At 43.4% G+C, this 24,760-nt stretch overlaps 12 protein-coding genes across 12 annotated transcripts; 7 read left to right on the top strand and 5 right to left on the bottom strand.

Annotated features, from left to right (window-relative positions):
• Positions 1–221: 221 nt before the first annotated feature.
• On the top strand, positions 222–2,611 carry EAF02_008186 (uncharacterized protein; the record flags this gene model as incomplete). Its single annotated transcript, XM_038904234.1, has 2 exons — positions 222–1,261; positions 1,324–2,611. 2 exons carry the CDS (start codon positions 222–224, stop codon positions 2,609–2,611), a joined length of 2,328 nt encoding a protein of 775 aa, XP_038755956.1.
• Positions 2,612–3,830: 1,219 nt separating this feature from the next.
• Positions 3,831–5,470, bottom strand: EAF02_008185 (uncharacterized protein; the record flags this gene model as incomplete). Its single annotated transcript, XM_038904233.1, has 3 exons — positions 3,831–4,820; positions 4,873–5,301; positions 5,366–5,470. 3 exons carry the CDS (start codon positions 5,468–5,470, stop codon positions 3,831–3,833), a joined length of 1,524 nt encoding a protein of 507 aa, XP_038755955.1.
• Positions 5,471–6,334: 864 nt separating this feature from the next.
• On the top strand, positions 6,335–7,606 carry EAF02_008184 (uncharacterized protein; the record flags this gene model as incomplete). The annotated part of the gene is made up of 2 exons (XM_038904232.1): positions 6,335–6,415; positions 6,470–7,606. 2 exons carry the CDS (start codon positions 6,335–6,337, stop codon positions 7,604–7,606), a joined length of 1,218 nt encoding a protein of 405 aa, XP_038755954.1.
• A 1,247-nt stretch (positions 7,607–8,853) lies between these two features.
• On the top strand, positions 8,854–9,644 carry EAF02_008183 (uncharacterized protein; the record flags this gene model as incomplete). Its single annotated transcript, XM_038904231.1, has 2 exons — positions 8,854–9,290; positions 9,371–9,644. 2 exons carry the CDS (start codon positions 8,854–8,856, stop codon positions 9,642–9,644), a joined length of 711 nt encoding a protein of 236 aa, XP_038755953.1.
• Positions 9,645–10,537: 893 nt separating this feature from the next.
• Positions 10,538–11,503, top strand: EAF02_008182 (uncharacterized protein; the record flags this gene model as incomplete). The annotated part of the gene is made up of 1 exon (XM_038904230.1): positions 10,538–11,503. The coding sequence occupies one exon, from the start codon at positions 10,538–10,540 to the stop codon at positions 11,501–11,503; it is 966 nt and encodes a 321-aa protein (XP_038755952.1).
• A 396-nt stretch (positions 11,504–11,899) lies between these two features.
• On the bottom strand, positions 11,900–12,514 carry EAF02_008181 (uncharacterized protein; the record flags this gene model as incomplete). Its single annotated transcript, XM_038904229.1, has 1 exon — positions 11,900–12,514. One exon carries the CDS (start codon positions 12,512–12,514, stop codon positions 11,900–11,902), a length of 615 nt encoding a protein of 204 aa, XP_038755951.1.
• Positions 12,515–13,064: 550 nt separating this feature from the next.
• EAF02_008180 (uncharacterized protein) lies at positions 13,065–13,654 on the top strand (the record flags this gene model as incomplete). Its single annotated transcript, XM_038904228.1, has 2 exons — positions 13,065–13,134; positions 13,191–13,654. 2 exons carry the CDS (start codon positions 13,065–13,067, stop codon positions 13,652–13,654), a joined length of 534 nt encoding a protein of 177 aa, XP_038755950.1.
• An 814-nt stretch (positions 13,655–14,468) lies between these two features.
• EAF02_008179 (uncharacterized protein) lies at positions 14,469–15,571 on the top strand (the record flags this gene model as incomplete). Its single annotated transcript, XM_038904227.1, has 5 exons — positions 14,469–14,721; positions 14,779–14,910; positions 14,970–15,103; positions 15,176–15,275; positions 15,327–15,571. 5 exons carry the CDS (start codon positions 14,469–14,471, stop codon positions 15,569–15,571), a joined length of 864 nt encoding a protein of 287 aa, XP_038755949.1.
• Positions 15,572–15,870: 299 nt separating this feature from the next.
• EAF02_008178 (uncharacterized protein) lies at positions 15,871–16,344 on the bottom strand (the record flags this gene model as incomplete). Its single annotated transcript, XM_038904226.1, has 1 exon — positions 15,871–16,344. The coding sequence occupies one exon, from the start codon at positions 16,342–16,344 to the stop codon at positions 15,871–15,873; it is 474 nt and encodes a 157-aa protein (XP_038755948.1).
• Positions 16,345–17,132: 788 nt separating this feature from the next.
• EAF02_008177 (uncharacterized protein) lies at positions 17,133–19,142 on the top strand (the record flags this gene model as incomplete). The annotated part of the gene is made up of 3 exons (XM_038904225.1): positions 17,133–17,627; positions 17,702–18,732; positions 18,782–19,142. 3 exons carry the CDS (start codon positions 17,133–17,135, stop codon positions 19,140–19,142), a joined length of 1,887 nt encoding a protein of 628 aa, XP_038755947.1.
• A 225-nt stretch (positions 19,143–19,367) lies between these two features.
• On the bottom strand, positions 19,368–20,394 carry EAF02_008176 (uncharacterized protein; the record flags this gene model as incomplete). Its single annotated transcript, XM_038904224.1, has 3 exons — positions 19,368–19,664; positions 19,699–19,907; positions 20,028–20,394. 3 exons carry the CDS (start codon positions 20,392–20,394, stop codon positions 19,368–19,370), a joined length of 873 nt encoding a protein of 290 aa, XP_038755946.1.
• A 2,360-nt stretch (positions 20,395–22,754) lies between these two features.
• EAF02_008175 (uncharacterized protein) lies at positions 22,755–23,375 on the bottom strand (the record flags this gene model as incomplete). The annotated part of the gene is made up of 3 exons (XM_038904223.1): positions 22,755–22,822; positions 22,881–23,071; positions 23,137–23,375. 3 exons carry the CDS (start codon positions 23,373–23,375, stop codon positions 22,755–22,757), a joined length of 498 nt encoding a protein of 165 aa, XP_038755945.1.
• Positions 23,376–24,760: the final 1,385 nt, after the last annotated feature.

Here is a 24,760-nt window from a genome sequence, read left to right as displayed (position 1 = left end):
TGGACAGAGGACGAGACAGAAGGTTAGTTCTTATTTACTTTATTCACATGTATATAGTATCCGGATAGCAAGATGGCATATCGACATTGAAAGCATATATCATTGCCGGATCACCGTAAACATTAAAGGAACTTGCAATATCAATACAAAATCCATAACCTCCAAGAGCAAACACGCAGCATACGTTATTTGCAGATCGGTCAAAAGCTACCGTCGTTTGAATGGACGCAGAAGACGACCCGGAAGAATACCCAGAAGCTATATGGAATTGGATAAATAGTAGTATACAATTCGCACACAACTACTTTGCTCAAAGAACCCGCGAATATTGTTCATGGTCGCACGGCACTGCCGATTTCCACATTTGCGCCTGTAGAAAGCACTTCAACGGTCGAGGCTTTCCAGAAAGCAAGAAATGCTCTAAGGAGAAGCCATTACGAGAAGATTATTTCATCAGTCACGCGCGAACAGGAAAATACCTCATATCGTCTGAGGCTATAGTTGGAGCTATGCGTGATCGAGCGGCTCGTACTCGTCGTTTGGCTTGGTATGAGGCCCAGCTTCGTCCTCGTTTTGGGACCCATGGAAGCTTGAGTAACGGAGGGGGCTCGCAGACTAGTGACATAAAATCTCTCAAGGACAACAACGAGAAAAATGTTGGTTCAAGCTACAATCAATCAATGGCCAAAATTGAAAATCCCAACGATGCAACATACACACCGGTTAAAACTGAAGAGGAAATCGACTTGTCGCATGTTGAGAACATCACGATTAGGGCTAATTGGGACTTCGAGGCTGCTCTAAGGCCGAGGAATGCGGGATCTTTTTCGAATAATAGAAAGGAAGTGCTAACGAACAAAAATCGCAGATTGGATATCCGAGGTGATGGCGAAGTCACAAGGTTGGGAGCGGGTGAATCTTATAGACCTAATCATAACCGACGTTCACCACCACGAGCCGACACTTTCAGATCCGATCGCGACAGAGATAGGTCACCTCGTAGAGATCGACGAACTCCACCTTTGTCCAGCGACAGTTATCACCCTAGCGCACGAGATCGTTCTCCAAGGCGTAGGTCAAGGACACCACCATATCGCGCAAGAGACCGATCACCACCTCGAGATATGACTTGGCGTGGCAGACCCCGATCTCCACTTCGAGGAGGTCGAACTCCCATAAGAGCCAGAACTCCAAGAAGATTTTCTCCCAGACGAGATGATGACCGCAGAGATCGACTAAGGTCACCAAGAAGAGATGAAAGGTAAAGTCTATTATCGTCCACATTACGTCAATTTTAAATTGTTCAAACCTAACAATTTTCAGACGCCGTTCAAGGTCACCTTTCGATCGTAATCGCACACCTCTTCGACCTAGATCCCCCATCAGAGCTAGATCTCCCCTTCCTCGAAGGTCGCCGCCTCCAGGCCCAAGAGGTGGTTCCTGGCGTCGCTCCCGCAGTCGCGACCCCAGAGATGTTCGCACTCCTCTCGGTCCAAGTTCGCAAACATGGCGACGTCGTTCACCTTCACCACCTATACGCCGAAGATCACCATCCCCGATCAGGCGTCGATCTCCTTCACCAGCGCTTCGTGATTCGGAACGATCATCAGGTAGAAGTTCTGGCACCAATTCTCGTCGATCATCTCCGCCTGTTCACCCTAGCAGACAAGCTTTAACGCAAGCAGCGACTCGTGAAGCAATACGTTCTCCAGTACCTGTCAGAGATCGATCACCTTCAGGATTGGCATACAGACAAGTAAAACAGGAGAGACCTGCCTCGAAGGATCGCTCACCAATTCGTCCCACAGCTCCAAGATCGCCTCCTAGAGGACCAGCGGCAACTTTTAGAGCCCCAACCGGGCCTAGTGGCGGTCGCAACTTCGCTGCGCCTATTCCATCTGGTCCTTCTTCAAACTATAATTCGAGATCTAATAGTACTTCAGAGGGTAATGGTCACATCGCTCCTCCATCTGGCCCACGTGGTTACGCTCCACCTCGTGGCCCTTCCGCTTCATTGAGAGGTGGTCGGCCATCATTTAGCAACGAGCGCCACAGTCGTCCAGATACCTCATCGTGGGGAGCAGCACCACCAGCTCGACCCAACACTGATTTAAACTCAAGAACGAATCTGCCACCACCCCGTCCTCCACCAAGTGTCTCTCCTTCTCCAGCAAGAGAAACTCCACCTGCTGCACCAACAGGCCCTTCCGGTATACCCACAGGTCCCCGCGCAGGCACTTCAGTTTCGTCTCGCCCCTCTCTTCAACATTCCTCCAGTATATATCATAGCCGCGGTTCTATTTCAGGTCCATCATCGGGTCCTCGTATTCACCCAGCAATGGTAGGCATTCCGCCCATCATACCTGGGGGAAGAATTGATCCAGCAGCTTCAGGTATCCCCACAGATCTCGCAGCTCGTCTCAAGAAGAAGGAAGAGGAAGCGGATATTCTAAGAGAGGAAGTTCAACAGAAACAAGAAAAACTCAGGAAGGGATTGAAGCATTGGGATAGATTGAGTCGAGAAAGTGCAAGCATGGGCTTGAAAAGCGAGTTAAGTGAGACTCATTTGAGGATTTTGGCCGGTGAGGGAGTTGGTGGAAAAGCATTTTGATTGGAATTGATGGCGGTACTGATATTGATGATTGGCGTTCAATTTAGTTGGATCGATGAGTTTCATCATTTGGTCGTTTTTGTCGGCTTGGCTTGGCTTAACATGGGAGTATGGGAATGGCATGGCAAGGCATGCACTATTGAAAACTACCAAGCAAAAAGACTTCAATCGGAGAAGCTTGGTAGTTTCTCTTTTCTTACAAGTCCATCTGTCATAGAATGGTGGAATATGTCTAGGAGGAGCGTCTGGGCGTTGATTTTTGCGACTATGGAAGTTGAACAAAACAGGGCTCTTATTGAGGATGTTTCAAGCTTTACTGTCTTTCTTTCTTTCTGATACCAAGGAAACATGACTAGTCACTGGATAAGAGTGGTAGTACTGCACTGCGTGTATTTGTATACGAATAAAAAGAGAAAATGGAAATGAATCATTAATTTTGACGTGTTAGTTTTGTGTTGTGTGGATTTTAATTTAAAGACTTTGTCCGTGATTTTCAAGCTATGTGATGGATTCTGGATAGCTTCATAGGTACCTATAGCTTTCTTGTGTATTACTTTGGTAGAAATATTGTGATCATCTGTTATACAAACAAAAAGCTTTGGACCCTGTTTCCGCAGAGAACAAATCATGGAATTTGTATGATCTGGTAGTTCAGTCTCTATTATATTACATAGTACGTATCATATTGACACAGTCTACATTTTCCCTCAAGTATCTATCCTAGGTAAAACATCAAGCTTCTTCATGATCTGAAGTCTCTTTGCTTGACGTGTTGCATTCAACTTATCAGATCTCTGGTTTGAGGTCCTGTGTTGGGCGGCTGTAGCTATGGTCATCTATCCGTACAGCCTAAATTTCCACATCGACTCATCCTGATCGTAACCTTTCGCTCTCCCCCTGGTTGCCAAATGTCTCTCAATGATAAGTAAAAGCCAAACCTCGCGATATCTATTTTGGGGGTCTTCGTGAGGTAGGCGGCGATGGCAGAGATATCACCATAGCGAAAGGAATGTAGGGGTGTGAATGTGCACGAAAGGCCACTCTCTTTGACGAGGTTTTCCAAGCGGGTGATTGACATTAGTGCCGTACCTACTTTCTTCAAGGTCCAGTATGAAATATCGTCTCGGTTGCATACATATTGAGGTTTTCGTGGGACTTTTCAAATGCGCATGATGGCGCTCTTTTAGTTGACTTCTTATTTCAAAATCCAAGTCGACATTTATTCTGCCAGATAGTCCTCTGCCTCAACTCCTACGCTCCTGGCAATCCCCCTGACCACCTCCCATCCCACCGCAACTCTCCATCTACTTCCTCCATCCAAAGTATCTGCCGCATTTGCACTCCCCATTTTAGCGATCAAGCGTAAGCTAGCTAGTGTCGCAACAGCCATTTGTATGTCCGCTTCTCCAGCGCCTAGTCCTTTGGTTTTCCTCTTTAAATTTCCGCTTGTAGCCGAATAGCGTCCTCGACCATCGGCATCTTCGAGTAACACATGGTAGATAGCGATCATTCTTTCCAGCAGAAATGCCTGGGGCCCAAGTAGTTTGCGAGGAATCTTGCGTGATTTAGAGACGCCGGGTCGAGAGGTGGAAGCGGTGAGAGCCGTACCACCACCGCGCTTTTTACGCTTGGTCGCAGTTTGTTGGAGAAAATGATGTTGATCTGTGCGAGGGGGATTGTGAGAAGCAAGATAGGAGGCGATGAGTAGAAGACGAGTGTGATACGGGAGATGGGTTGTGATGTTGTTTTGGGCTCTAAGCTGAGCGGTGCTTGTGTTAGAAGTTCCATTTTTGGCAACGGAAATAGACGTAACAGGAGCAAGAACAGATGGTGTGAGAAGTGTATCATTTTGGAGAAGTGCACGATTTGCGATGAGAAGGCGAGAGAATTCGTTCGACGTATATGTCCCATTGATTATTAGTTGGATAAAGGTAGGCCATAGTTGAAGGCAGATCTCGCGAAACGAAACAAGGTCTCGTCCTGAGTATTTAGAAAGGGAGTCATAAGTTGTGGGAAGGAACCTTTCCCAAATAGAAGACGTTTCTTTGGAACCGTCGGGAAGTCTAGGAGAGGGTTTGCAAGTTCGCGAGAGAATCGTCACAAGCTCTGGTTTAGTATATGATGGGAATTGAATATGAGGAATTCCTGGGAGGTGAAAAAAGCTAGGTCGAGGAATTGTAGTGATGAAAATCGTGGTAAGATTGGGAATCTACAGTTGTTAGAATATAGACTGCATTGATTGAGGTTGGGATCAAACGTACAATCTCACCCATTCGGGCCAATGCTGGCAGCATAGTAGGAGGAGCTTCTCTCTGTCGATCAACGCCATCAAAAACAAGAACGAATCTTTGTTTTGCAGCTTGTGCCTCATTTGTTGCGGTCCAACCTTCGAGCAATTTTCCTACCTCCACTACTAATTGTGCGAGATTCTCACATCTCGGTATGTTCTCCTTCCATTCTACCGCATTCGCGACAGCTCCTATAGTTTGTTCCAACAAATGCCTTCCAGATATGCATTCTGCGCTTTTGATTATGGCATATTGTAATTCATTGTTGAAATGCTCTTCGGGAGAGCTATTGTTTGCCGGGGAATGGGTCGATAATGCTTCAAGGACAGCTTTCGTTATTGTAGACTTGCCAGTTGCTTCAAGCCCATGAAGTACAATGTTTCTGCTTGGAGCCGCTTGTATCTTGAGAAACTGGTAAGTTGACATTCGGATGTACAGCTGTGAAGCAAAGGAAGGATAGACTTACAGAAAGTAAAGTGGTTAGAGAGCGAATCTGCTGTTCTCTACACGGAAATTGAGATGCTAATGAGGAAAGGACCAATTCATTTGGTAAGGTAAACAGAGCAACCATTCTGTTATTATCTTGCTTCTTGCGGACAACAATCTATAGGTAGGTAGCTAGAGAATTACCGCAAGGCTGAAATGAAAGCACTTATTATTAGCACAAGGTCCGTACTAGTAGACGGCATGGATACCAAGGCGCGTCAACACGTGAGTGGATCGGCTAGCACCTCTTGCAAGGCTGTAGGCTCCAAGGCTAAGACGGGAGTTGACATATTACCGACCTTTACCCGAACATTCCGCCCAGTGCCATTTCCTGAAATAGTTCCAAGCCTTCAAGGATCCGAGGGTCCCCAAAGCAAGAAGGCTCCAAAATGTGATGATAAACTTCCAAGCCTTTTATTCCACTTTTTTCCCTTTTCCCTTTTCCATACTTTTCCAAATCCATCCAATACTTTCTGTGTTCTGTGTTCTGGGTTCTGGGTTTTTATGTTATATGTCGTTGTATCAATTCACTATTTCTTGAATCAATACCCAGTGCTCACAAATTTGCACGTGTTTAGGGGAAAACTTCTACAGAACCTCGAGAGAACGACAAGTGTAGTGGCTGCCTCCTCTGGAAGTCGATAAAGGTCTAATTCAATAAAGCTGCCAAGTTAACATTCCAATATCAAATTAGAATTCGACTAGCCTCCGAGTTTCCCCTGGTTGTTGAGCACCAAACTACTTTATACTTTACTCCAAGTCGCTATCACTGTAGCGGATTTCACACTATCTGCTAGCTGTCAAGTGAATGCAACCTTAATTACTATGATTCGACCTTTTTGTGTCTTACTCTAACAAACATCGATTAGCTAGATGTCAATATTCTCGAACTAAGCATCTACTCCTGGACACTTCGAGTTTTGAAGAACTCCCTAAACGCAAAATCGAGATGGCGGCTGTTTTTACAACAAAAAGGCCCCATAAGAAGTCGAGGGCCGGATGCCAAACCTGCAAGACAAAAAAGATCAAGGTATATCCAAAATTTACCCAATTTACGGTTTATGCTCACTGATTATCAACCAAGTGTGATGAAGCTAAACCAAAATGTTCGTTTTGTGAGATCAGAAAGCTTTCTTGTCAGTACATACAAAAGTTCGCCAAGGTGAATGATGCTACTATTCCAACGGGACACAACCAAACTACCTCTTTGGTACAATCTAGTACTCATGATCGGCCTATTGAATCAGTCGAGCTCTCCTGGGACCTCAGAAATGCACCATTCCCGCCATTGCCTACAGCCACCGGAGTACTTTCCGTGATGGATCTACGTATGGTGCATCATTATTCTACATATACGGGACCAATCGTGGCTCTCGGACCCGGAGCATGCCATGTAATGAAAGTGATTGTTCCATCTCTTGCCTTTGACAACTCATTTTTATTGAATGGGATGTTGGGGCTAGCATCTCTTCACAATCAGCATCTACTTCCACAAAACGAAGAACATAAACGGCAAACAGCTCTTTACCGTGGAAAGGCATTTCGTGATTATCGCGCTGCATTAGCGACCGTTACCAAGGACTCGAAGAATTACGAAGCAGTTCTTGTAATGGCATTACTTCTTGTAGTGCTTGCCTCGGGAGACCGGGGTGATAACGATGAGCTCACGGTAGCAAGCTGGATGGGTTTATATAGCGGGTTGCGTATTATCGTTTCGATGAAAACCCCAGATGGAGGTGTAAGCAACACTACATCTGTTGGTCCGCTCTTCGTCCGAAATTTGAATGATCTGCTCGCTACTCCGTTGGTCCCATCTGCCCTGTTGCATATGCTACATATGGATCCTGACGATCAAGATTTTGAGAACTTGCAGGTATATTGCGGAACTTTGGATGCTCTAGGCAACCTTTATGCAAGTCTTCGTCAAGATGAACTTAGCGAACCTTTGTTCATTCGTATAATCTCGTGGCCATCTTTCACACCCAACGAATTTACAGCTTTAGTAAAGAGCAAGCAGCCTAGAGCACTGGTTATCTGCGCGTACTATATGTCCTTTATTAAACTCGTTTCTGGACTTTGGTGGCTCGAGGGCTTAGCAGATCGTGATATTCGCGCTATCACTAATATGCTGGGCCCCGACTGGAATCATGTACTGGATGTTCCGCTGGAAATATTACAGACACAAGACAAACATAGGATCGTCGAAATACTGCTTCGATGACTCCCCCTTTAACATGGGATGAAAACACCCAACATTATGGATTCTGAGACGATCAGGGTACAAGATCAACAGAGCATGGCGACACATGTTCGATGCTTATCGAATGGTTACTTAACCATGTTTCATATTTACTCTCGCCCCTGAAATCAAACATGTCTTATGGGAAAGTTGTTACATTATCAAACAAGTTGAGTAGTCTTGGAGTATCAAGAAGTTCTGTCACACCACCAAGTCAATTTCTGTATAACCGCCGAACAACTTACGCCTGGAGAAGCAAAATATCCACGGGTTGCAAAAAGCTTCAGCCCCGAAACGGGATGGCAACACAGATCAGATCGATATTGACATGTCATCTGATTGCAAACACCTGGTGAAGTCTTTGAAGGCATACTGACACCTACACCAAAACATATAAATTTATTAACCTATCGAATTTTTTCCCGCGCTCAAAAGTTCGTCGTTCAGGGCACCCTATCGCATGGAGATACAGTGTAGCACTGCACACATTAAAACCAACATTGAACTGGCACAATTTGCTGCGCCTTCCTCAGATCAAGTTTCAATATCCGCGCCACCTATACACATCTACAGTTTGGTGTCAGAGACTTCTCTCGGCAATAGCTTGCTCCTGTCAGACTCGCATTAAAATCAACCACCTTGAACCATTTCCGTTTGAAATTGGCGCAGGGGATTAGAATAGATCTCCATGCAGGGGCTCAAACATTACTTAGGGCTAGATTACATTAAACTCCTGATATGATTGGATAACTGGGTCGGATGAAAGTAACCGAGCTTATCAGATGACATTCTGTCAACCCTAGGGCTGGGGGTGTTGCTTTTTTCTGTTTTATCGGGGGTGCATATGCAGGCTGAATACATTTCGAATTCGATTGGTGACAAAGAGCCGAAACTTGGGGTCGTACTTTCGGGACCAGAATGAAGCGGCTAAGTTGACGTGCCAGTTTCGGATGTCAATTGAATGCTAGTATTGGGATAGCATGATACCATGATGGGATGGCGAACCGTCTTTTTTTAACATGTCTCTCGCAAATTCGAAAGAAAGAGGCGTTGAATGATTGTTATATAAACCGATAGCTACTGTTGTTTAAATCGCATCCCTCATTCCAATTTTGATCTGCTTTCTATTAAATCCAAACCCAAGAGTTTTTTTAATCGTCTTCTTTTGATCATACAATCAATAGATAATCTTTTGTTTCCATATCGCGAATAGTTAATAATAATTCACCATGCAATTCAGCAAAATTACTTTTCTCCTCGGAGCTCTCCCCTTCACCTTTGCTGCATACGGAGCCGCAGATGCCAGTTCTGCATCCACTGTAGTGACTCCATCCAGCACCACAAGCACTTCTCCTTCCGACCCAACCCACACTATTCTCGTTGGCGCCGGCGGCCAACTTACCTTTTCTCCCAACGAAACCAAGGCTGACGTAAACACAACTCTTGAGTTCCATTTCTATGCCAAAACGCATTCGGTTGCCCAAGCAGCATTTGCATCGCCCTGTAAGGGCTCGGGTTTCTTCTCTGGCCCAATCGCTACCACTGGCACCGAAGCCAACGCCTCCGTCTTTAGCGTGCTTGTAAATGACACGAAACCGATCTGGTTCTACTGTGGATATCCCGGACATTGTGAGGGCGGAATGGTAGGAGCTGTTAATGTGAATGCGTAAGTGTTATTCATCTTTCCTATACCTTCTTCACCATCTAAATACCAAACATAAATTATCTCACACTAACACAACTCAGGACCGACAACAAAAAAACCCTAGCAAAATTCTCACTCGCAGCAAAAGCACTAGATAGTGATGCCACAACAAACCCAAAAGGCATCGTGGGAGGCACGCTCGCTCCATTGAAAGCAGAATCGGGTTCTGGGACAAGTAGCTCAGCGGGAGCTAGTAGTGCAACGGGTACTGCGGCGTCGGCGTCGGCTACGGGCTCAAGTGCGGCGGATGTTACGACTGTGGGATGGATCACGTTTGGGGGGGCGGTGCTGGTCGCTGGTCTTTTGGGCATGTAATGGGCTTGAGATTTCATGAGAAGGAGAACGGAAGAGGCGAGGAAGTTTTGCATGTGTGTTAGATAAAGTGTTTGTTTGTTAGTTATTGCTGGATATCCGGGCTTTAAATGTGCTTATGAATGAGGTGTTTGGGCGTTGATACCTATTTGTTTTTGGGATTTCGGGCGTACATTACAGGAATGGAACAAATGCATTGATTGCAGTCTTGATTTACTTTGATCGCGAGAGCATCTGTTGTCACTTTAAGTTTAGTCTGTGAAGTGGCATGAAATCGTCAATGTAGGCGATAGAAATAGTCGGGGTTGTCGAATTATCATGTCTGTCAATGCAAGTGTACATGTTGACTAGATTTTGGATTCTCTTCTTCGAAAAGCTTTGGGATTTTGAGTTGATGTGAACATTTAGCTTGGCTTAATTATTTTGCATTATTACGAAAGGTTTAGCCGATCTGAGTTTGCATATGATTTTTCATAGAATACCCTTCAAACTTCCTAGACTAGGTAACCATCGCAATTTCGCCGTACATATACTGGTGGAATCGGCAAGTAGCAGAAATATGGTTACGGGGACTCTCGGCTGCTTGACCCTGATAGTTTGATCAGAATCTTCTGTCGTAGCAACGCATAACAGAGGATGATCAATTATATCGTAGGTCTCTTGGGAGTTACTAACTTTCTCTTGTACAGTTCATCATGTATTAAGATGTGCTGGGCAGCGTTTGATACGGCTCGTGGTAACTATTGCGCTGCCGTACTGACACCCCTTTCTGAGTACATGCCTATTCTTCTAGCTGGTTTCCTTCATATATAATCTCTGATCTTTACACACTCTGATCTACTAAGAAGTAGTAGCATTGCTGATCAGAAAATTGAATTTAACTTACATTAGCAAGAATGAGCAATCCAACTGATAGCATGAAGTCGACACCCCATATCAACGAACAGTCACAACCCCAAGAGTTCCCAATCTTCAACGATGCAGACGTCGTTCGCCGGCTAGAAACCTGGAATGTAAGATATGATTTCACACCCACAATGTTCAGGAAAACATCACGGCTTCCTTGGGTCTATATGGACTTAGAAGATCATCCAATTGAATGCAAGAGATTGTTCAATCACGACCGCATCACCAACGAAGTCAACGCTTTGAAATTGGTTTCACAGAAAACAACAATTCCCGTTCCGCGTCTTCTCGATTATGGCATTAACCCAGACGGTACACGATACCTTGTGACGGAACTCATCAGCGGCGTTGGTCTCAACAAATTGCATGAGTTAGGCTGCCTAGTAACAGCTGACAAAAAACATACAGAAGAATCTTCTTGCGATACTTGTGTGCGTAGAGCATATTCCAACGCCATAAACTTTGTAGAAAATACTGTATTGCCACAACTTTCAACTATGAAATCCCACACAAGAGGTATTGACGGTTTCGTTATGCCTCCTGCTTGGTTACCCATCGATACGCAAGAACTATGGAAAGGAAGAAAACAACCGTGGAAAACTCTCCCGCTCGCAACTCCCGAATACGTATTCCAACATGGAGATCTAGCAGCCCATAATTTTCTTATAGACACGGAAACTCTCCAACCTAAGGCTTTGATCGATTGGGAATTCGCTGGTTACTATCCTCCCGGAATGGATCTGTGGCCTGGAACATTGGATTTTCGTGCATATGTTCGTTGTGCTAGAGGTGATAATATGGCGGAGTTGATTAGGAAATATATTCCGGAGGACTTTTTGGAGGCTTGTGGTCATTTGGAAGATAGAGAGAATTTTGACTTGTTGGTTAGATCGGGATATTTTCCGGATCCTGAGGAGTTAAGAGCATCTATGTCAACGCCGGTCATCAATTCCTAAAGATGAGGTTGATATCTCACGTAATAGTGTTACTCAATCGGTTTTGGAGAAGGAATGTGTTGTTGGGGGGTGCAGCAATTAGATAACCTCAGAGCTAATTGAGCACACGAATTCCATATGCGCGCAATGTACCGGTCTCCCACTTCTCTCTCTCTTCTAGCGTTTGTGATGAACTGCTAGTGCACGGCAATTTATTGGAAAGACAATACTGTTGAATCATGAGCACTCTATTTGTAGAGAACTTTAACTTCATCTCCAAAGGAATAAATAACAATTTTTTATTCACCCTGAATTCGATGCAGATGTAAATAATCCAATCAAAATTCTCAAGCTTTCATCCTGCAACAACATCGCAAGATCTCCTTTTTCTCTCCAAATTTTCTTTTCACATCATTCCTACACCCAAGCCAATCTCTCACACCTATGAAATCCCATCACAACATCATTCGTCGAATTATTAGTTTCCCCTCCATAATGATCCAAAACCTCCGAACAATGATCCGAATGTTCCAAATCCAAACTCTTGTCGTCTAAATAATCTGCTCTCCTCGCAATGCCCAGTGCCAATTTCCTCCAGAGGAAAAAACAATGCGTCGAATGATACTTGTGCGTAAAAACGTGTTTGTTCTTTCCCGCCCATAGGTCTGCAGGGGGTACTTGCACGGTGTAGGTGTCGTCTGTATACCACTCTCTGTCTTCAAAGGGAGAATATTGAGAACTGAGATCGGAGAAGTAACATTCACGTGGTATCCAGCCGTAGATCATGGGTTCCATGACACAGTTTTTGGAGAGCGCTTCTTCGACTGAGGAGCCGCAGTCGATGTATTGAGGTAGATTGGGGTGTTTTTGAGACCATACCCAGAAGGTACCGATGATGATTGATGTTAGGACAGCTGCACACAGAAGACCTTGAATTAGTCTTCTGGTAGTTGAGGTGGTTTTTCTTGTCTCCGGTAGACTGGAACCTTCTTCAAATGGGAGCTGATCATATCGCACACGTTTAGATTCCATAGTAGTTGCTTGCTCCTTCGGCTTTTCCACGACCAGAAGATGTATATTCTCAGAGATCTTCGAGGTAGAAAAAATGATGAGACAAAGTTGTGTGAACAGGAGAGTGCGATTCTTCCGTCTTTCCCGAAACGTTCTTGGTAATCTGACGTCAAATGCTACAAAAAGATAGTGATGACCAGCAAAAATGTGAAGATAATGCAGCCAATATTAGACTCTCAAACTTCATTGGGAGGTTCGTGCGGATATAGTCACTGATAATTCTTCGTGCAGAAATCTTTCCCCTGCATGATGCACAAGCGTTATGTTGACAAACTGTATCTGGGAATTGAATCCTTTGAATATGCACCTGCAACTACACCCTAGAAAATATCCCACTTCCACGGATTAGGAAGGAGGTCAAAAGTGCTTCAGATATCCTTAGGTAATATTGTGTTGAAGATAGTGTTATATATAGTTTCCGATTCCTCTTGAATAAGAGGATTTCAGGCCTTCTATACATATTACTCTCACTTCGTCTTTCACTCAAGCATCACCAAAACATCCCGTCATCATGAAGGTCACATATGCATTAACAGCTTTGAGCTTGCTCGGCGTAACAATTGCTCTCCCTACTGCAGTTGGTATGTAGTTCACTTTAACTCTATTGATAGATAATTCATGCTAACATCGATGGCAGATACAAGAGAAGCACATGGTATCGAATCCGCCGTAGAGGCGAAACGGGATGCAGCACCAGCAGAAGAAGCTACCAACTATTTCTATGCTGTTCAGAAAAAGGATGCTGCACCAGAAGAAGCTACAAATTTCTTCTATGCCGTTCAGAAACGAGATGCCGTACCAGAAGAAGCTTCCAACATTTTCTATGCTGTTCAGAAGAAGGATGCCGAGCCAGAAGAAGCTGCAACCAACTGGTTTTATGCTGTACAAAAGCGGGATGCTGTGCCAGAAGAAGCTTCCAACATTTTCTATGCTGTTCAGAAGAAGGATGCCGAGCCAGAAGAAGCGGCGACCAACTGGTTTTATGCTGTACAAAAGCGGGATGCTGTGCCAGAAGAAGCTTCCAACATTTTCTATGCTGTTCAGAAGAAGGATGCCGAGCCAGAAGAAGCTGCAACCAACTGGTTCTATGCTGTGCAATAGAATAATCTTGGCTCCGAGAACAGAAGCCGGGGGTGTGTTTTTGCCATTGAAGGCGGGGCTTGGAGGATTGTCTTTGATGAATTTATGTCTAAATGAAGAATATAATGTAACTGAATAACCTTGATGCACCCTTGTCCATTGCTGAATTATCTTGTAACCCTGTCACTAGACCAATGATTTGTCGCCTTGCAGAAAATCTTCAATGGTGAGATACCGCTTTCGTATATCGTATATATTTACTTATCTTCAAACTTGAGTATACCCGAGGAGCCGTTAATACCTATAGATAGACCCACATTATATCCGCAAATGCCACGAGTTGAGGTGTCATGCGGGGCTCGCTTCTGTCTTAACTAAAAGGGGAAGGAGGCATCAGCCTTGGCGATCCTTCAGCCCACAATATGCATGCACGATCCAAAGCCACTGAAAGCTTGTGCGTGTAAATCAACGTGTCTTGCTTCATTCGGAACCTATTGGTACAGAATATGAGTATGTCGATCTTTCGTGTTCTTATCAAGAGCGGCATTCTGGAAGTACTTGAAGATCAGATCATTTTAGTGCTTACGATGGGTCGGTCGGAGACCTGATTGCTAACTGTGGGCTTGTCATGCTAGAATTGGAAGGTAGATAGTAATATTTCTTGGAATCGTTGAGGGGCAAGAGGGGTGGGGGTTGGTGAGGGACTTTCGGTATTCGGTGCTTCAAATGGCTGTTTGCGAAATCTTCAACAACTTCCCAGTTTAACAAGACAGAGAAGTAGTACTACCTACATTCAAATTCACGCTTCAATATTTGAGTTTAATCAAGGGAAATCATGGGACATTCGGATGAGTCAAGTGTACCATTTCTTACTGATTTGGAAAATGAATACACGGCAACTGAGAAATCTCATAGATCAACACTAGACAATCCTAGAGCCACGAAATGCTCAAAAACGCAGACTTGTTTCTGGATTTCATGTATAGTTGTCGTTACACTGCTCACAAATACTGCAACATATCTCACCACACATCGACCCCCTAGAAATCTGGACCAAGTATGTGCTAAGCATACAAGTCAAACTTGGAGTTAGTTACCAAAACTTTATCTTTGAAAAAAAAAGACAAATGAACTGACTCTTACAGGTCCCATCCTCGATAACATTGACATTGAATACGAAACTGTTAGATTCAATGGCTCACTGTTCACCAACACTATATACAGAGAAGAACCTAGCCCAGAAGTTGATCAAGCTTGGTACAATCTTGGAACAAAATGTATGTTAGCAGTCTCTATCTCAAGCAGGACAAGTTCTGATGCTGACACGTATGAATAGATAAGGCAATAATCATCCCACCAGAAGATGCTCCCAAAGCCGGAATATCACTTGATCATTTCCGAGTAGATGAGAAAGATGGAGGTCCTGGCTACCCTGCTATAGTTGAGGTGATGCATCAATTACATTGTCTGGTAAGACTTCCAATTCTAGATAGCACTTGCTTGCAAAGTTGGAGATCAAAAACGGAAGCTGACAATACGTAGAATCTTCTCCGACAAGGGCTCTATTACAACTCTGAGTACTACCACAATCTCGGAGAAGGCCCATTCAAGAATGAAGAATATATCTTGAAAGCACATATAAGTATGTATATTAGCACTATTGCCTGGAATCAATTACTAACAACCACAATAGACCACTGTCTAGACACCGTCCGCCAAAGTTTAATGTGTTCAGCCGATACAGGAGCACACCCTTTCTTGTGGGCAAAGTCTGGAGATCGTGTTCACTTATATCCAGACTTCAACCGTGATCACAAATGCAAGAATTTTGATGATATAAGGCAGTTTGCAGAGAAACATCAGGCACCATGGCGTGAAGATGGTCAGTTAGATGTACAGCCAAAGGACGGAGAAGTTATTTTACCAGCAATTCCATGATTTGGGAATTCATGCCCTGGAGAATATAAACTCATTTAATTTCACATACATTAAATCATTCCATTATTTTCATCGTTCTTTCCCTCGTAGCTGATATATCATGAAAATCATTTGTCGTGTTCTTTCCCCCCTGCCCTAAATCCTTACCCGCTTGAAGTTGTCATGACTCCACCTATTCCGATATCCAAACCAGCTTAGAACCTTTAACTCCAAAGATGTTGGCGTCATTCTCCTCAATTTTAAGAGTTTCCTTCTCTTTCGCCCCTTGACCACTCCTCCCTAGCATAATCTCTGTACCATTACGCCTTGTCCAGATCCTTGACTTCAAACCAGGCTCCTAAAATAGCCATCCCCATAAAAAACGGAAAGATGATCATCTGCGGAGCCGAATCCCCAAATTCTGGGTCCATCGCCTTACTTCCCGGGTATAATATAGCAGACAACCCCGCGATCCAATACAAACTCCCCGCAATCGCAGCTGTGATCATACTATCCCGAGTCATCTTTCGCACCCACACTGACTCTGATGATTCTGGAGTCTGTTTCTTCTCTACCTTCGATTTGGACTTCGGAGTTGGGATACGTGGGAAGCGCCAGGTATAGTATAAGGTAACGAGACCAAGTAGTGCGCCCAAAGACATGGTTTGTCCATTATGGAATTTGGCATGAGGAGGCCAGCGAGGGTTGTAAATGTGGGTGTGATTCCAATCTGCGATGAAGGGTGTAACGCCTTGGCCAAAAGCAGAGATGGTGAGGAGGACACGACCGCGCATCTTGGAGTATTTAGAACTGCTGATTTGATGATGTTTAGTACGTAAACGAGAGTTTGTTTGATGAATTGGAGGAAGTGATTGATAGTTGATGTTTGTATTAATCTTTACGATCAACTCAACGTGTCTGGATGACGTGAAGAATGAGAGATGAAGTAATATTTAAGTTCCACTAGGCTTAAGGTTTGGTCTAGAAGATCGACAGCTCCCGGGCCAGCAAATGCAGTCCCGCAGTGCAAGAGCTTGAGGTTTCAGCTCAGCTCGTTGTTCGGAGGAGAAAAAACAGACCGAATTCGACCACCTCAACACAAACAATCAAGGTACTTTAATGAATCAATTACGAACAAAATGGCTCGATTTAAAAGTGTGAAGTAAAATATCAGGTTTTAATCATTCATATCATTACCTAGGTATAATCATATCTTTGACAAGAAGTTGAACAGAAATAATTGGATTATCAAAGTGTTTGGTGAAGCTGTTTTGGTACCAAGGTAGCTCGAGCGTGGTCGTGTAACAGCGGTGAGACATGGCATAATTCTCCAGCCTCAAGTTGCGGGGTGGGATTGTCTATCAGATATGTGTTGTTCATCGTCACTATATTAGGAGCTGTCTCAAGGAAGCGCGTTCTGCAAGCTCAATGTCAAATGGTCTGTGTATGCTTGTAGATTTCGATGTGATGGCAGTGAATTAGTCACGTGTCAGTACGCAAACACCATGCTAGGATATTTTATTCCAAAACTTGAGGAGATTACCCTCAATACACTCTTGTGCAAAAAACTCCAGCTCACAACATGTCTCCTGCACCTCTGGAGCCTCTGCTCGCAGCGAGAGCACCTCCAATGAGAACAAGGAAAGGATGGTGTACATGCGGATGTTGCTCCAAAGTTTTCCTAACAATGATCCTCACAATCGTTGTATCTATGTATCTAGCTCTTCCTTCCCTAACTCCAACTCCCCCAGGCCATGTTGCAGTTATCTCGCCTTTTGAGATCCATACGGTTACGGATTTTCTCAGCGCTGCCAAGTCTGGTATCATGCCCGGAAACCGAAAAACCGGACTACCTCTCATGCCTGAGGAGGTAGTGAAATATTTGTCGACCAGTTACGTTGAATGGGCGCCAGAACCTTATAAAACCCAACTTAGCTCGGACAGTGTGTCTGCAACTCTCTCCACTGCACCGCCTTTGGCTAGAATCATGATGGCTGCATCTGGGATGAGCGATATTTTGCGTGCTGCACTAGATTCACTGAGCATTGAACGGAATCTGGACATGATGAAGAAAAGAGTAGTCACCTCCGTTTCAATATAGTTTTTCTACCTGAACATTTTGAACAATCACAGTGGACTAATTTTCTCTAGATTTGGCATGGTATGTCACCAATTCCTCCTGCTCGGTGGGAGTCCATGGGCCTCTCTAAACCAGAGAATATCGATGTGGCTCTCTCTCAAATACAGCTCATAGTAGACGTATTTGAATATCTTCATACTACTCGCGTGCAAGGTCGATTACGAGATATATATAACCATATATGGTTCGAGTTTGACATTCTTCAAGATGTATTAGACGCACTGGAAGTTTCAAATGGGAGATCTGAACCGGTTTACGATTTGCCGGCTCTGTGGCAAGAATACATCCAATCCTATCTCTTCGAAAACATGGCTTTCCAATCCCGCAGCTTTATATTCACAAACTTACTCCCTCATTACAACGCGACCCGTTCCAAATTTTTCGATCAATCGAGATTTGTTGTTGGTAAAGCTGAGACTCCCCTCATTTCTCAGCATCACTATCGTATTCTAAACAGTATACTCGATCTCTATATCGAAACCGAGTTCCATGTTGTACCGCATACTGTCGGGTTCGTATATCGACATGAACCAGGCAATGTGACTGGGTTACTGAGTGAAGATGAAAGCTCGTGGAAAAGAAATAACGCAATATATGAGAGTATCCAAAATGCTAGAAGAGAGGACTTTCAGATAGACTATCAACGAAAAATAAAAGAGACCGCTGAGATGAGAACCACAAATGATGAGCATTCTTCATTCGGACAAAGGCAGGAAGCTCTACAACCCGTATGGGACATTTTAGATAAAGCAGACGCGCACCAAACAGCACAGCCACAAATATTGAACTCTTCGAAAGTAGAAGAGGAAGATTGGGTAAGAAAATTGAGTAGCTTTGATAAATTTGGATATGTCATCTACAAAACGAGTAAGGAACAAAACGAGAAACAATGGAAAACCTTTCTTGCTAGATTGGAAGTAGGGTTAGATTATGGATGGGAAGGTATGATGGGAGTTGAGAATGCGAGGCAAAAAGCGACTTTACATTGGATAGAGGGTCTCGATGAAAGTATATTTGAGGACGACTTTGCAGATGCTAGAGAGTATGATGGCCTTCCCTTACACTTGCGACTGATTCTGACAAACTTGCAGACACTTCCAAAACATGGTAGCTTCACAAAGTATTCCGGCTAATTTATCCACGAAAACTTTCCTCGTTGTCGACTCTGCGTCTTTCTTATCATTTAGTTCCACACCAGGGAGCAGCAACCGTGGCTTTCTCAATGTTGTCTCGGCAGACTTTGATCCTGCTTCCAATCTGATAGAAGGATATAATGGTGCTTTCAAGATCATAGATCAATTGGTGTGGACAGAATTGTATCCTTTGGTTGAGCACTTGAATTGTGCTAGCTTAGACGCATTTTGGGCACTGGCTAGAAACAATCCCTCGGAACTGTACATTGGGGCAACAACAGAGATTCAAAGAAGAGCCTGGAATTCTTTGGATAATTAAACCTATAAATAATATCAGTAGCTAAGTTCCGGAAGAATGAGATTTCAGACGAAATGAAGAACATCCATCAATGAACATATCAAAACAGGTTTGGTGTGGAGCCACTCCGAGTTTGATACACCCTCAAAGGAGTCAAATAACAATACTCAACGGTATCTGCCTTATAAATGCTACTAATTACTCCCAGCCCCACACTCCAGGGCCAAAACTTCTACTTGCACACATCTACGAAGTAGACACATAAACCGACAGAACCGCAGCATAAGCCGCCGCCGTACCCATAATAGCCTGATTCGACGCAGGCGCCGCCAAAGAAACTACAATGGCAAAAACAATAATACACAGCGAAATCGTCAACAACCTCGTATGCAACCTCTCCTGATACGACAAAATAACCAAAGGGAAAACCAGCGACGCACCCGCCACACACGCAAACAGAAACCGCGCCATGATATCAGCAATCGTAATCGTATTCTGATATCTTTGGGAGACGCCAGAAGTCATGGGACTTCTCTCCGAACTCTCAAGATTAGGAAAATTCACACGCTTCGCGTACCAGAATTTGCGCAGACATCGGTGCAGCGCTCGGCGTATGGGATCCGAATCCGCAGGCGCGAGATCCACACGCATGAGTCACACGCATGAGTCGCGTCTTGTACATTTCTTTTATAGTGATATCGTCTCGGATGGCGGAGAGCCTACCGCAGTCTGAAAGCGCGATCGTTTGCAAGCGCGATATATTGTTGAAGTTGAGGATCGCTTCATCTACAATGTATATGCAAGATTGCCATATTAGGAAAAATTGTGCAAGAAATTACTACGACCATACCATGTGACACCATAGCATAGCACAGAATAGCGCGCGCCAATTCGAATTCTACTCACCATATTCCCTCAACAAGCGTCTCAATTTCCTTACGTTCTCCTGCGTAATCGTCTCCTCAATAGGCGCGACATTTGCATCTCTCCTCGCCGACCGCAACCCCAAGAGATCTTTTCTCTGCGTATCAATCCCCATCTGCAGCCCCGCCTGATAAATCTCGCGATCGACTTTCGCAATCTCGTCTTCCAGAAATCGTAGGTTGATGAGATGGCTCGTCCGGAAGCGTCGGAAACTGAAGAGACTCAGTTCGTTGTCGTCGGTTGAGGTGCTCCAATGGGTGCGAAATTCGCGCACGAGCTTGTGCTCTTGACTGTGGGTGGGCGTCGGAATTTCACTTGTAGATGTAGATGCTGTGGTTTGGGGGTCCATTGTGAGGGATGATATGTCGTGTTTAGGTATAATCAATACTCAATACTCGATATAAACATTACAGATCCAGAGTTACTGTCTACCTAACTATATAACTTCTGCCTATGTAGGTATCTAAAAATGCAACATATAATCACAATAACCCAGCTGCTTGTATCTCAATTTATCGAACAATGTACACCAATCATCCATTTCCAGCTTAGCCGCCCACCTGTCAGCTACGGAAAACTACCGATGGAGAATCCACAGGTTGCCCAGGTGTGCGTACATATCGCCGTTGAGACTGCTCAGCCCCGGGAGTGTCAGCTTTGTTAACACAAATCTTGCTCAAACCCTCCTTGGATGATAGATTGAACAATATTGCATTATTATGTTTCTGTCGGAGACTAAAGAAACGTTGCTGACAATATTGATAATATCACCATTATCGCTTCTCCTGGCAAAATCTAATCAAATGAATATTAATCGCACAAGGGTTGCGTAATCGCAATTGACTTCGTAGCATCGGCAATTTAATACTCGATGAAGATTATTTACCTATACATAGCTCCTATTAGTATACTGGTATACGCCGCATTGTTAAATAAAAACTACATGCTATAAACCCAAAGGCCTGAATATACCCCGTCGCAATGAATATCAGCATCGTTTGAGCTAGATCAATCACTAGTATTGTCGTGAAATATATATGTATAGATATATGATAGTATTGAATTCCACAGGCTAGAAAATGTGAAATTGAAGCGATAGAAGTTGAAAAGAGACTTAAGTATATATATAAGAATTCTAGATACGAGAATAAATAGTTTATTAGTAAGGAGTATTTAATACTATTTATTTACTTCTCTCTTATTTCTATTCCTCTTTTTGAATAAAGAGAGAAGAATATCGAGGAATTGTAAAGCGTAATATAATCTTATTAGATCTATTTATTATTTATTTATTTTATTATATATTAAATAAAATCTCAAGTTGTTTTTGTAATTATTTATTAAGTATATATATATATATATATATTCTCGATCTTGTAAAAATCTATATTCTTCGTTCTTTAGGATATTCGAAGTATCTACTCAAAATATCGTACTAGTAAAGTATTTTCTTTCTTTTGTTTATATTTATTTTGATATATTGTAAAAGAGTAGAAGGTGGTAGGGTCATGGAGTAGTCCTTTGTAAATACTACAGATAAGTCATTGAGATGTAGTGCCTCTGATGGAGGAGAGGAGAGGGAGGCTCTATATAGCGCTTCACGAAATGTACAAGAAGGTGGGTGGAAATTGACTGCTTTTTCTAAACTACACAAAGAAGATCTATAAATACTAGCTACAAAAAGAGGTCAAGTGACCCGCACTAAGTTTCGCTCACAATATCTATCTTTTTCACTTCTCATATATACTTTATTTCGACTTTCTAAAATGAAATTGATATATAAGATTAGTATTATATGTTTATTATAATCTATAATCTCTTGAAATGAGGTTTCTGGTTTAGAGAGATAGGGTAGAATGGGATGGAATGTTAAAAGATATTAATAAATTTAGATATTTTTGGAAATTCGGAAATTGGGAGTTGAGAAGTAGAAAGGTGAGAAACTGGAGGAAAAGAGTTTGAGGAGGGATGGGGGGTGAGGGATATGTTGATGGTTTGGAAAATAGAGATGGATAGTGGATAGATGTGGATATGTGATGAGGGGGGTAAGGCAGAGATAGAGATAGAGATGTGAGGTAGAGATGTGAGGTAGAGATGTGAGGTAGAGATGTGAGGTAGAGATGTGAGGTAGGAGGTAGGAGGTAGGAGGGTAGGAGGTAGGAGGTAGGAGGTAGGGAGGTAGGAGGTAGGAGGTAGGAGGTAGGAGGTAGGAGGTAGGAGGTAGGAAATGTTAGTTTAGAGAATAGTGATTTTGTGGATGGGGGGGGGGATTTGAGAAGTCAAATGTAAATGAGATCTGGAATGATGATTCTGTCAATGGTGAATAAGAGGTGTGGTGTGATGGGAGAATGATGAATGTTCAATTTGAAATCAGAGTTTGGGTATGTGTTACAGAACTGAGCATAATTGGTATCAAGTAAGTACTTGAAGTTTCAAAACGAAGAAAAGCATATAAAAGTAAAGAATTGCATGTAAATCACGCGTGATATTTGTCTATCTATGTAATATTTAGCTACCTAGCCAATATGTGTGTCTGCCCGAAACACAAAAGAATAAAGATGGTATCATGTAGAAAAAAGAAACGGATTATGTACAAAGAAAAAGATGAGAATTCAAAGAATCGTCTCGCATATCCGCACAGCGGAAGAGCTATCCTCTTAAATGCCATCGTGGCCTTGGCTTTAGTCCAGTAGGCCAATCGCGCTAGGATCAGCGGGGATCAACTCCAACGCACTTCATATATGCTTGCCATCCTTCTACGGTACCTGTTTTGAGAGCTGTTTCGAGCATCAGCACAGAATGTCTTCAAAACCATGGTGTGCTCCCCATGTGTACTCGTCAAAACCAAAACCAAAGCTCGGATCTCGTTCAACCTTGTCGTCCGACAAGCCATCGATGGTGGTAGCTGTGGTGGATCTTTGCGAGGAGGATTCTTGATGGGCGGAATGGGAATAGATTGCGCGTCGTATTGGAAGATTATTTTCGCCATTTGCATGTTTTTTGTTCCTTGGCCTGACGACCGGGGCCTGTGGTTGATGTTGTATTGGAAATTCCACGCTTTCAAAACGACATAAGTGCGATCATGGCGCACATTTCTGCAGCAGTAAATTCTTTGTTTCCGAAAGCTATAGTAATACCCTTTGCTGCTTGAGTGAGGGTTGCGCACTCAGCTGGGAAAGGTGCGGTACTGCAGTCGGTCAAGGCGCCGGAGATTCCACCAACTATGGTTTTCGGCTGAGTAGCACGTCCAAGGATGAGGTTATTCGAAGTAATAGGCGACGCAATGGCGAGGGACGAGAAAAGAGTGATTTGGATTGTCTTGAACAACATAATGATTGATTTATCGAGGTAATCTGTTTGAGATATGGAATTTGAGTTTGAGTTGGAGTATGGTTTCAAGAAGAGAGATAGATTAAGGTTGCGAGGATGCGATGGTTTATGTACGTCCAGTAAGAAGGGTTGTTCTCGAATTTATTAACAATTGGCTTCAATAATAAGATTGTCTGTAGAATCTTTGTGATTGAACAAAGGAAGAAAGAAACTCTGAGAGAGTGATTGTTGATCCTTTTTGTTATTCTGAAAGAGAGAATGAAATGACTGCAGAAAGAGAGCCTTGAGTAATAGAAAAGAAAGAAACACTTATTTTCAGTCACAAAAAGGGTAGATTCATAAAGAAATTCTTGAATGACTCCATGGTAATAAAGAAACGTATGATTCCCTCAATCCCATACTTCGGATGAAGAAACAAACACGGTCATACTTGACTGATATTCTGTTTGCAAAGGCAAATTACAGAGACATTTAAGTGGATGAGGCTCAAGGAGATCCCAAGTATGTTCAGGTGGCGGAGATGATGACAGCCAATACTTTGGATATCAATGCAAGAGTCTGATATCTGAATGTTTCATGTTTCAAGAAGAGCGGAATAGTGCAGAACTCCTTGGTCAATGCTGTGAAGCCACGTGATCACACTTTCTGACCCTTAGAGGTCGTAACGTGAGAACACCAGGTGGAAGCTCTCTTCTCGAAATGGGAAGTCGAGTTGAGAAAGTGTAGTTCACTTGAAAATTGAACAATTGAATAATCGAAACAGCAAATCCTCAATTAGTTCAATATCCTCCCCCCTGAAAACCCGAATTGTCGTCACACCAAGATGAGAGGATGACAAAATCTCCGTACTATGTCAATGCTATGAAGATCATTTACAAGCGGAGTTTTAATCCCGCTGCTCATGAGCTTGCAAACGGTCCAAGCAATTAAATTCCGAATTACTGGATCGCATGAATTGTCATCGACACAGCATGTTCGAATTGTCGTTTTTTTTTGAGACACAAGTACATGCAGTACAGATGAACGAGAGCAAAAGGGTCACACATGATAAATTCATTGTATGAAGACCACCAGACGGGAAAGGAAAGCCTTACGAGGAACTTACAGCGGGTGTGGAAGAACGGATCGTAACGATGCACTGTGTTGTCGAAGATTTGATTAGGCGATTGGCCCGTCCTACGAGATGACATGCACTGTGGTTCAATCAATTAACACAGCCTCTTCTCGACCAACAAAAGTTTTCGGAAGTAGATGGCACGAAACACGAATTTGTTGCTTCAAAACTGGTAAGGTCGTGTGGGTGGGTCTAATCAATATACGGAATTTTGAGGAACTATGGTGAGATTCGCGTAACCAAGAAAAGGAACCACCGTATAATTTGAGTC

This window comes from Botrytis sinoallii (assembly GCF_014898435.1).
Source record: "Botrytis sinoallii strain Bc 23 chromosome Unknown BSIN_015, whole genome shotgun sequence".
Classification (NCBI taxonomy): Eukaryota; Fungi; Ascomycota; class Leotiomycetes; order Helotiales; family Sclerotiniaceae; genus Botrytis; species Botrytis sinoallii.
This window is presented reverse-complemented; position numbering and strand designations above follow the sequence as displayed.